The 12820-nt window shown below is 37.4% G+C and overlaps 1 protein-coding gene across 1 annotated transcript in view; it reads right to left on the minus strand.

Annotated features, from left to right (window-relative positions):
- Ptp52F (Protein tyrosine phosphatase 52F) overlaps positions 1-12820 on the minus strand; it is a 2268497-nt gene that overhangs the window by 1647290 nt on the left and 608387 nt on the right. The window contains exon 3 of the mRNA XM_067773018.1: positions 5916-6016. Coding sequence (XP_067629119.1) covers positions 5916-6000 — 85 coding nt within the window. The 5' untranslated portion in view covers positions 6001-6016. The remainder of the gene's footprint in view (positions 1-5915; positions 6017-12820) is intronic.

A 12820-nucleotide genomic window follows, 5' to 3' on the forward strand; every position in this document is an offset into this window, starting at 1 on the left:
CTCAGCTTCCTTACCCCATTCGCCATCCGGATTCAGAGAATAAATGTTACTAAAGATGCCAACGACATTTGAAATTGTCTTAAAATCTGTGAATCTCTTTCCAAATTCCGATTTAAGATCTTCAATGAACGTCTTGTATTGGACGACATCAAGCTCGCTACTAAAGATTTTTTTTCAAATTAGGTAAGTGGAGACATTCATTATCAAGATCCACAATGAAAAGGTCGGGTTTCCGCAAGAAAATATTTTTCAGATCATTGATGTGTTTAAAAACATTAAGTAGGCCTTTGCTGATTTATGCTCACTGTTGAAAAGATATGTTCTCAAGTCTTCAAAAATGGTGAAGAATCGTTGTAAAACGCATCCTTTGCTTAACCACCTTACATTATTATGCAATAACAAATCATCATATTGAGCATCTATTTCTTCAAGAAATAATTTCAATTCACGATGTTTCAGTGCTGATTTTGCTCGAAGAAAATTATTTATTTTCATCACTTTTTGCATTATTTTCTCAAGATTGGCATTTAGCTTGCAGCAAAGCACAGTTTGATGAATGATACAATGGTAGGAAATCAAATTTTCGTTACATTTTGAACTAGTTCTCAATAGGTGAACTAGTCCTTTTTCAGCCCCAACCATCGCTGGTGCACCATCGGTAGTTACTGCTAAAAGCTTTTTTAAGTCAAACTCATTTTTAACGAAATAATCCATCACCATCTCCGTCATGTCTTCTCCTCGGGTTCTTCCTCTTAATGGTAAAATCGTTAATAGCTCCTCAACAAACGTTTCTCTCATTTTGTCGAAGAAACGAACAAAAATAACCAATTGGGCTTTATCAGTGATGTCACATGATTCATCCATAGCCATGGCATAAAAGTCGGAAATATTTAACAGCCGTTTCACATCACAATAGTTTTCTTCGGCTTAAACGTGTGTGTTTCTTGTATTAGTACTCGCAGATATCGGAATCCGTCGAATACTTTCCACAACATTTTTTCTCTTCTCAAACAAAACATTGCCTGCCTCTAGCATACATTTCTTAACTATATCAGCATTGGTGAATGGTTTCATATGTTTAGCAATAGCCCAAGAAATACGTAAAGAAGCTTCACCACATTTCTCCTGTTCAATAACGGAGCGACTTATAACTTGAGTCGAAGATGCGTAGCTTGACAATAAACTTGCAATTTTAGACGTGCCAAGCGGATAATTATCTGCGAATGGCTTGTGTTTGGTCTGATAATGTCGTTTTATATTCGAGCTTTTAACTAACGGAACTGTTTGTTGACAAACTAGACACATCGGAACTGCTCCAGGACGACTCGGCAGCGTGACCAATACAAATCCGTCCATTCTGGCAAAAAACTGTCTATTTTCAATTTCAGCCTTTCTTTTTTTCGGCTGTTAGTTACATAACTTCGAGTTGCTGATACAAGGTCCCACAAAGCAGGTCCATGGTCCGGATGCCGACCGCGGTCCACCATTTGGTGACTCCTGTTCTAGACCTTATCGCCGATTTAAGGGCTATATGTGGCACTCCATCCGGCCCTGGAGACTTATTATCCGAAATTCTTTGTATTGCATCCAGTACCTCCTGCTCTATTATTTCTGGGATTTCCATACCTTCGAGGTCCTCACTTTGATAGGTTTAGTAATCTTGTGTTGGAAAAGAGTTTCAACGATTCTTCTCGTCAGTATCGGGCATGAAGGCTGCTGTGATTTCCGCCCTTTATTTTTCGCCATCACCTTTCTCTAAGCCAATCCCCAATGATCAATATCGGCACTATGCACCAGTTCCTTGAAGCAGACTCTCTTGCTATTTTTTATAGCATTTTTAAGAGCCGTTCGTTGGGCTATATAGGTCTTGGGTAGCTCATAATATCGTGGCGACGAGTGTGCCCTTCGTTTTGCCTTGTGGTATTTTCTACGTTCCTCCGCTATTTCCTCGTTCCACCAATATACCAAATTCCGATTTAGCTTTGTGCGACTTCTGGCCATGGCAGCATCACGCGCCATACCTGATGACTTAGATATTTTAACCGACAGATTTTCCGCATGTGTCCTTCGTATTATGGCGTCATTCCATACAACATCAAATGCTTCTAGTCCAAAAAGGTGTTGTTTCCATCTTCTTCTGTGGAGTTGGTTGGAAGCTGTCTTTGGTGAAGTTTCCACTAGCTCTAGGTTAATAACTTTGTGGTAGCTGTGTGTAGACATTACTGATGGACCATTTTGCTCGTCTCGCTATTTCGCTATTAGCAAACGTGGGATCTATAACGGGCGACTATTGCCAGTGTAAAATGTTTATTTCCCTGGCTCATTTAGAAGTTCTAGCCTCAGGTGTGTAAAGCTTCGAGAAGAACTCCGCCACTATGGGGTAGTTCTATTACTTCCCCGTACAGTTTACCTTGCATTGAAGTCTCCAGCCTCTGTCGGTGCCATCTTTTCCTTTTTTCCCAGTATGTCAGCATGCGTAGCATCTCTCCTTCGAAATTATGATTGCATCCGGCCTGGCTTTAATCATTTTCTTTCTATTTGCCTTTTTAGGTTTGGCTACCTGCCACTCTCCTGACTTTTGAGCTGTCGTGGTGGCGTCTTCTTTCTTTTCGACCTTTTTCTGGTTGAGTGGCGCTTGAGATTTTACTCGATTGTGATTCCTTTCATGTCCTGCCGTAACGTCCTTAACTGATATCCCGGGCTTGGCTACTTGTTAAAGCTAGATGATTTTCAGTCGAGTTGAGATTGTCCATAATTGCTTTTTTCGAGACACTGATGAAAGCTCCAGTAACGTCATGGTATTTCAGGTCTTTTTTTTTAATCACGACCATCCTATGGAATGCAATATTGACTGGCTTGGCTTTGGTGTAAACATTTTGTGCTGTAGTGAACAACTCTCTTTAATATTTGATTTCCTATACATATATTTTAAGCTCTCTAGTGTTTTGAGCAGAAAAGATGTCGAACTAATAGGTCTGAAGTCCTTCTGGGTCAAGTGACTCGCTTCTCCCGCTTTCGGTATGAAGGGGCGTTCTTCAAGATTGCGGGACGTGGCTGAGATTATTCGAAGCCACTCTAAAATCGTTCCACCAGCCATCTGCAGCATAGCAGGGAATATCCAATCTGGACCCGGCGATTTTATAAATAAATTTTGGTATTTTTGACCAATCGTTGTACCTCTCGTTCCGTATTAAAATTGAAGAAGTGGTAACATAACTCTTCCGCATCAGCTCCGGATGGGACGAAAGTATTAATTATTGCCTCAAGGGGATCTTTACTATTGCGTGACCATTCCCCGTCGTCATTTTTCATCAGTCCCTAGACAGCATCTCCCTTAGATGGGACTTTACTCAGTCTCGACATTTCCGTGGAGGTTTTAAAAAAATTATAACTCACTTTCTATATTTAGCAGTCACCCCACTGCACTAATGTTTCAATATTTTTGATAGATATGACATTTGCCACTATGTTAAGCTTAACATAAAAAATGTCTTACCTTTTTCTTATATCTACACGGTCTCATACACATATTATGCATTCGTTAATTTATACTTCATAATGTTAAACTTTTTTATTTTTATTTTTTTTGCTATTGTAACTTTGCTACATATGTAAATAGATAGGTATAAGAAAAATGCTCAATAAAAATGAAATGAAAATGAATGAAATGAAAATGAATTCTTTGTCCGAACATAATTTCCTCCAAAAAACCCGTTTGGACCTATTGATTTCACGTTTATAGACCTACAACAGATCTCTGAATTTTTCCCATCACTTCTCCCTAACCGCAACCAACTTAAAAATCTCTTTCTCCTGCGCCCTAAGAAGACTCAGCTCCTCACTCCACCATGGTTGCCTTGCTTTCCTCTTGAATCTTTTCAGAGGAAAAGCTCTAAAGTATGCAGTTGTCAGCGCCTTTAATAAGGAGTTGTTGTACTCCTCCAACTGCTCGAAGCGTCTTTGTTCTTCTTCTGCTACTTCCAGGTCCTTGATGTCCTTTCCTACCTCTCCTGCTTTTAGCATATTCTTCTTTTTCTCAAGGTTATTAGCATCATTGATATGCTTGTGCACCTCTGCCAATGTGCTCTTGCCCCCGTCATTTGAAGCTACTTTCATGTTCTCGAAGCCCTCTCCACCTCCCCTGTTTTTAGTGTATTGAGTTAATTGTCCTGGGGTAAGGCGCATAAAAATACTGCCTTCGCCCTAGAATATTTTCCCAATCTGTTAGTAATATAGATCGTCCGACTCTTTATTAATTTGGATGGTGTATTATAGACCCCCCTCCACGGGCCGGGAAACACGAAGTACCTTCCAATCCCATGTTAGTTTATCGGATTCTGTCGCTGCAACATATTAAGCGTGTTCTCCGGCTACACCACTCGTGGTATCCAAATATTAGCCTTTTTTATGGTGTGGGTCAGTGCTCCATCCACAACTTTCAGCCTTGCGCGTTATTGTTTTTGAAGGTCTGGAACAATTCTCTGCAGCCATGCCAAAAATCGCGTTATTGATGCAGGTCATCAGTTCAACCCCATTGTACCACCCAGCTGTTTCGAAAGTTGGTAGCCGTCTGTTTGGTTCATCGTGTGGCAGTTTGATCAAGATAATGATCAGCTTTTCTTCTACGGATCACCGCCGTTCGGTTGGCATCTGCCATTGGGGACGCTGCAATCTATTAGTGCTACACTCAGGAACTGCTTCGCAATTTCGCTCATCTTCTTCTCGGTGAAAACCTCAGCGTTAGCTCCTTTTATTATCATCGAGTAAGATGTAGTGTGACTTATAATAATGTGTGTTTTCGTTTTCCAAGCCATTATTGCCTTCCTTTTCCTGTGTTACAGCTTTTCTCTTCAATCTACTAAGCAGACTTTGAGGTTTGGTTCTTGTCATTCCGGTTAGTTGACCTCCTGGTTCTGCGACTGGGGCATTTACCCTCCTTCTGCCGTTTAAAAGCAGGCTTGTCAGGTTCAGCCGATCGCTGCATCTTATCTCTTGGGGCTTTTTCCTCTTCGATGCGGTTGTAAAATTGAGGGTTGCTCTCAGCAAAGTTTTCGTCAGTGAACTTTCTTCGACATTCTTGCACTGTCTCATGAACCCATGTCAAGTGGTCGCCCTCATCGTAAGATGCAAATCATACAGTAGGCACGGTCTGCATAATACCCTGGATTAGGAGGGGTGCAGTTCTTGATCACCGACATCTCGCTACCCCTCAGCCCCATAGTTAGGCGCTATGGAGTTCGGCTAAGCCCTCACACCAACGCCTGATATAGTGAGGTCAAATATGTTGTTGTTTATGTTTAGTGTTATTTAGGTAAACTTTTATTTCTGTTGTTGTAGCCCCTGAAGGCGATCTCCGAAAGAATTGAAATATGATAGGAGTATTATAAAAAAAAATTAGTTTTATTACAACTGACGGCTAAAAGAAATGTAGAGATTTTACTACAAAGGTCGCTGAAATCGAGTTTAGTCTAAATTTAATTTACATTCGTAAATTTAATTATTTATTTCAATTTTTAATTCTTTTCAGTTTTTTCATCATAATAGTATACAATAATTTAATGAGAGAAATTATTGTGAATATGTCTCACACTCACTAAATTCACGATGTAATAAATTAATAGAAGATTACATCAACGATCAAAATTAATTAAGAAAGGAAAGGGCAGGACTGAAAAGGAAGGAGAGGAAGGAAAAGGAAAGGAAAACAAAAAAATTGAAATGAAAGGAAAGAAAAGATAAGAAAAGGAAAGAAAAAAAAGAAAAGAAAAGAAAGGAAAGGAAAGGAAAGGAAAGGAAAGGAAAAGTAAGAAGAGATAATAACCCTGAGGTTATGATTATATTAGTTGTATGTGTTACATTTAGTAGTTGAATTTGAACCCCTTGTGCAAATTAATAAATCAGTATGCATTACGTACCTTTTGATTGCGTATCCAAATTAAGGCAAAATCTTTTTTGAAATAATGTTGACAATAATATGAATAATACAGCGCTCCAAGCCATTCTTAATATCGCCAAACTTGATAACATGCAGAATAAATATAATATAAAGTAGATTTATATAGGTTTAGTACATACATACATATGTTTCTGTCAAAAAACTCTACTGTCATTTAGAGATCGGATTGTCAGCTGTGCAGATTTTGTCGGTTAAATGAGAAACATTAGGGGGATTCGCTTTTGTCTTGCAAACGGTGCACGAAATGCATGGATTGAACAGTTTGTAAAGTCACAACAACAAAATACATAGAAAACAAGTAAGGAAGGCTAAGTTCGGGTGTAACCGAACATTACATACTCAGTTGAGAGCTATGGAGACAAAATAAGGGAAAATCACCATGGAGGAAAATGAACCTAGGGTAACCCTGGAATGTGTTGTTTGTACGATATGGGTATCAAATGAAAGGTGTTAATGAATATTTTAAAAGGGCGTGGGTCTTAGTTCTCTAGGTGGACGCCTTTTCGAGATATCACCATAAAGGAGAACCAGGGGTGACTCCAGAATTTGTTTGTACGATATGGGTATGAAAAGAAAGGTCTTAATGAGTTTTTAAAAGGGCGTTGGCCTCAGTTCTATAGGTGGACGCCTTTTCGAGATATCGCCATAAAGATGGACTAGGGGTGACTCTAGAATTTGTTTGTACGATATGGGTATCAAATGAAAGGTGTTAATGAGTATTTTAAAAGGGAGTGGGCCTTAATTTCATAGGCGGACGGTTTTCGAGATATCGCCATAAAGGTGGACCAGGGGTGACTCTAAAATTTGTTTGTACGATATGGGTATCAAATGAAAGGTGCTAATGAGTATTTTAAAAGGGAGTGGGCCTTAGTTCTATAGGTGGACGCCTTTTCGAGATATCGCCATAAAGGTGGACCAGGGGTGACTTTAGAGTTTGTTTGTACGATATGGGTATCAAATGAAAGGTGCTAATGAGTATTTTAAAAGGGCTTGGGCCTTAGTTCTATAGGTGGACGCCTTTTAGAGATAGCGCCGTAAAGGTGGACCAAGGGTCACACTAGAATTTGTTTGTACGATATGGGTATCAAATGAAAGGTGTTAATGACTATTTTAAAAGGGAGTGGGCCTTAGCTCTATAGGTGGACGCCTTTTCGGGATATCGTTATAAAGGTGGACCAGGGGTGACTCTAGAATATGTTTGTACGATATGCGTATCAAATGAAAGGTGCTAATGAGTATTTTAAAAGAGAGTGGGCCTTAGTTCTATAGGTGGACGCATTTTCGAGATATCGCCATAAAGGTGGACCAGGGGTGGCTCTAGAATTTGTTTGTATGACATGGGTAGGAAATGAAAGGTGTTAATGAGTATTTTAAAAGGGAGTAGGCCTTAGCTCTATAGGTGGACGCATTTTCGAGATATCGCCATATAGGTGGACCAGGGGTGACTCTAGAATTTGTTTGTACGATATGGGTATCAAATGAAAGGTGTTAATGAGTATTTTAAAAGGGAGTGGGAATTAATTCTATAGGCGGACGGCTTTTCGAGATATCGCCATAAAGGTGGACCAGGGGTGACTCTAAAATTTGTTTGTACGATATGGGTATCAAATGAAAGGTGCTAATGAGTATTTTAAAAGGGAGTGGGCCTTAGTTCTATAGGTGGACGCCTTTTCGAGATATCGCCATAAAGGTGGACCAGGGGTGACTTTAGAGTTTGTTTGTACGATATGGGTATCAAATGAAAGGTGTTAATGAGTATTTTAAAAAGGAGTGGGCCTTAATTGTATAGGCGGACGGCTTTTCGAGATATCGCCATAAAGGTGGATCAGGGGTGACTCTAGAATTTGTTTGTACGATATGGGTATCAAATGAAAGGTGCTAATGAGTATTTTAAAAGGGAGTGGGCCTTAGTTCTATAGGTGGACGCATTTTCGAGATATCGCCATAAAGATGGACCAGGGGTGACTCTAGAATTTGTTTGTATGACATGGGTATCAAATGAAAGGTGTTAATGAGTATTTTAAAAGGGAGTGGGCCTTAGCTCTATAGGTGGACGCCTTTTCGGGATATCGTTATAAAGGTGGACCAGGGGTCACTCTAGAAAGCGTTTGTATAATATAGGTGTCAAACGAAAGTTGTTAATGAGTGTTTTAAAAGGGAGTGGACCTTAGTTCTATGGGTGGACGCCTTTTCGAGATATTGCCATAAAGGTGGACAAGGGGTGATTCTAGAATTTGTTTGTACGATATGGGTATCAAATGAAAGGTGTTAATGAGTATTTTAAAAGGGAGTGGGCCTTAGTTCTATGGGTGGACGCCTTTTCGAGATATCGCCATAAAGGTGGACCAGGGGTGACTCTAGAATTTGTTTGTACGATATGGGTATCAAATAAAAGGTGTTAATGAGTATTTTAAAAGGGAGTGGGCCTTAGTTTTATAGGTGGACGCCTTTTCGAGATATCGCCATAAAGGTGGACCAGGGATGACTCTAGAATGCGTTTATACGATATGGGTATCAAATGAATGGTGTTAATGAGTATTTTAAAAGGGATTGGGCCTGGACGGCTTTTCGAAATATCGATATAAAGGTGGACCAGGGGTGACTCTAGAATTTGTTTGTACGATATGGGTATCAAATGAAAGGTGTTAATGAGTATTTTAAAAGGGATTGGGCCTTAGTTCTATAGGTGGACGCCTTTTCGGGATATCGTTATAAAGGTGGACCAGGGTTGACTCTAGAATGCGTTTGTACATTATGAGTATCAAACGAAAGGTGATAATGAGTATTTTAAAAGGGAGTGGACCTTAGTTCTATATTTCGATATATCGCCATAAAGGGGGACCAGGGGTGACTCTATAATGTTTGTACAATATGAGTGTCAAATTAAAGATATTAATAAGAATTTTAAAAGGGATTTGTGGTAGTTGTATATGTGAAGGCGTTTTCGAGATTTCGACCAAAATGTGGACCAGGGTGACCCAGAACATAATCTGTCGGGTACCGCTAATTTATTTATATATGTAATACCAAGAACAGTATTCCTGCCATGATTCTAAGGGCTTTCGATTTCGCCCTGCAGAACTTTTTCATTTTCTTCTACTTAATATGGTAGGTGTCACCCATTTTACAAAGTTTTTTTCTAAAGTTATATTTTGTGTCAATAAACCAATGCAATTACCATATTTCATCCCTTTTTTCGTATTTGGTATAGAATTATGGCATTTTTTCATTTTTCGTATTTTTCGAAATCGAAAAAGTGGGCGTGGTCATAGTCGGATTTCGGCCATTTTTTATACGAATACAAAGTGTGTTCAGATAATTATGTGAACTGAGTTTAGTAAAGATATATCGATTTTTGCTCAAGTTATCGTGTTCCGAGCGGAAGGACAGACGACCTACTGTGTATAAAAACTGGGCGTGGCTTCAACCGATTTCCCCGTTCTTCACAGAAAACAGTTATCGTTCTAGATTCTAAGCGCCTACCAAATTTCACAAGGATTGGTAAATATTTGTTCGACTTATGGCATTAAATGTATCCTAGACAAATCAAATGAAAAATGGCGGAGCCACGCCCATTTTGAAATTTTCTTTTGTTTTTGTATTTTGTTGCACCATATCATTACTGGAGTTGAATGTTGACATAATTTACTTATATACTGTAAAGATATTAAATTTTTTGTAAAAATTTCACTTTAAAAAATTTTTTTTTAAAGTGGGCGTGGTCGTTCTCCGATTTTGCAAATTTTTATTAAGCATACATATAGTAATACAAGTAACGTTCCTGCCAAATTTCATCATGATATCTTCAACTACTGCAAAATTACAGCTTGCAAAACTTCTAAATTACCTTCTTTTAAAAGTGGGCGGTGCCACGCCTATTGTCAAAATTTTACTTATTTTCTATTCTGCGTCATAAGTTCAACCCACGTACCAAGTTTCATCGCTTTATCCGCCTTTGGTAATGAATTATCGCACTTTTTCGATTTTTCCAAATTTTCGATATCGAAAAAGTGGGCGTGGTTATAGTCCGATATCGTTCGTTTTAAATAGCGATCTGAGATGAGTGCCCAGGAACCTACATTCCAAATTTCGTCAAGATACCTCAAAATTTACTCAAGTTATCGTGTTAATCAAATTTTCAATCAAATTTTTTTTGATACTGATGATTTTGATATATCTATCTCGATTCCTTTATACCTGTACAACCAACCGTTATCCAATCAAAGTTAATATGAGTATAAAAAATGAATACCAACCCTGCTTCAACGGTATTAATCTCAATCCCCGTATTTCGCTCACGAAAACATTGGCAATAATTCATAATATTTTTTCGTCGTATTTTGTTATTTTATGTGCCAACTTTTTTACAATTTTTTTTATATACAGTTGTGTATATACATATTTTATATTAACGATCTTCAAATAAATAAAAAAATGCAGAATAAGCCCCTAAACCAGCTGTCCGTTTTACGCTTTTATATTTCCCGTAAAATAGCACAGAACACTATTTTTCTCACTAACGATATTTGTAACTAAAAAAATTCTATTTTTTAATTAATCAACTCGGTCAGAAGTTATTTGAGCTAAAACTTGAACTCCTTTTTTAATTTTTCGTTTCTTACAATCTTGTAATTTTCTGTATAAAGTCATCAAAATGAACTGAAAGTTCATTTTTGAGATCTCAGAGGTTAAAAATATGGAACAATTATCCATTTTATGATCCAAGTACATATAAGTAGTTTTATGTAAGATTTATTACAAATAATGAAAAGATTTAAAATACGCAACTACTACCATTTCTACGAGTTTTTGTTGTTTAATAATAATTTTTTCATATTTACATTAAATTACACTTGCTGAAAAGCTGCCTTATTGCAATTGGGATGCCTTAGCCGATCTTCGCAAACTACTTGCAATAACCCCGTATGGAAGTAAGTAATTAGTTATACAAATTTTGGATATACAAGAGCTTACCCTGCTATAAAATCCAGAACAAAGCCGCGCCAGGGGACTCGTGTCCTCTTTGGTAGTGTGCGTTCTTCTTCTGCAAGTGTAGGATAGGGTAAGTTGATAAGGAGGATTTGGCTTAAGGCGGTGCTGTATCTCATCAAAGTGGTTATGGAGATGTTCCATTAACCCTCTTGGAGGCGGCGATAAATTCAACATAGTATATTAAGACACTGAAATACAACTTATATACGGGGTATTCCATCCCATTTCGACCAATTTTGAACCCGACCCATTTAGAATTGACTGAAAGTTTTTCTTCTTTTTCTAGCTTACGAAAGACGTTTTTCAGAAATTTTTCAAATTTCTTCATCCAACTCAAAAAGAGTTATGAATTTAAAAAAACACCGTTTTTCTTTTCAAAATGCTATAACTTTTTCAAAAATTTACCGTTTGGGATCTTTTTTTTTTTAATTTATTTTTAAATGCACTTTTAGGAAAAAATACAAAAAACATTTTAAAGTTTTTTTTTTGTAATTTTTCAGTTTTCGAGATTTTTCGAATTTAGCCCTTTTTTCTCATAAAAAACTTCAATCAACTCTGCAATCATCACCACTAATCCCGGAGTGGGCCGAGAATTTTTTTTAATTTAATTGAAAAAAAAAACTTTAAAATTTTTTTATATTTTTTCCGAAAAGTATATTTAAAAACATATTTAAAAAAAAAAATGATCCCAAACGGTAAATTTTTGAAAAAGTTATAGCATTTTGAAAAAAGCACCGTTTTTTATGAGAAAACAAAAAAAAAAGGGCCAAATTCAAAAATCTCGAAAAACTGAAAAATTACAAAAAAAAACTTTAAAAATTTTTTTGAATTTTTTCCGAAAAGTACATTTAAAAAAATAAAAAAAATAGATCCCAAACGGTCAATTTTTGAAAAAGTTATAGCATTTTGAAAACAAAAACTGTGTTTTTTAAAAATTCATCACTTTTTTTGAGTTGGAAAAAAAATTTGAAAAACTTTTGAAAAACGTCTTTCGTAAGCTAGAAAAAGAAGAAAAACTTTCAGCCAATTCTAAAGGGGTCGGGTTCAAAATTGGTCGAAATGGGATGGAATACCCCATACATATATATGGATAGTATTGCAGTTGTTCCTCATCTTTTGTGATGCCAATTTATTCCTCAATCAAAGTGACTCCTCGTCCAGCATCATTATTGGTGGCTTTTAATGTATTTAAATAGCTCGAACATTCGTTATATGAATTATTATCCAAAAAGTCGCACGGCAAATCAAATATTTTGAAAAATAATTGCGATTTTTAGAGTGAAAGTCACTGAAATGTTTTTCCAATAAAGATTATAATGGAAATTCTCTAGGAAACATAGTAAACGTAGAAAATATTCCACGTTTTCTAGACTAAATACACAACACTCAGAGAACGTACCACTTACCAACTAATCTCCTTTGCATCCGATCCTGCATGTATCGCCAAAAGTTAAATATGAAATGCATATGCATACTATGGATTTAAAAGTATATAAAACTGCCGCGTACAATTTTTTTTAAACTGAAATTTCAGTCTCAACGTTCTTGTCACATTTATAAATTTTGTTTTCATGAGATCGCGTATAGAAGATGTAGAAACCGTCTAAAATGTTTCACAAATGTATTTTGTTGTTGCATATAGAAAGCTTCTGGCGGCCACCGTGGTGTGATGGTAGCGTGTTTGGCAAGCGCTCCGGGTGTATTTCTGCCATGAAAAGATCTCAATAAAAACTCATCTGCCTTGCAGGTGCCGTTCGGAGTCGGCATAAAACATGTAGGTCCCGTCCGGCCAATTTGTAGGGAAAATCAAGAGGAGCACGACGCAAATTGGAAGAGAAGCCGGGCCTTAGATCTCTTCGGAGGTGTTCGGCC

Source organism: Eurosta solidaginis, chromosome 3 (assembly GCF_040869045.1).
Source record: "Eurosta solidaginis isolate ZX-2024a chromosome 3, ASM4086904v1, whole genome shotgun sequence".
Lineage (NCBI taxonomy): Eukaryota > Metazoa > Arthropoda > Insecta > Diptera > Tephritidae > Eurosta > Eurosta solidaginis.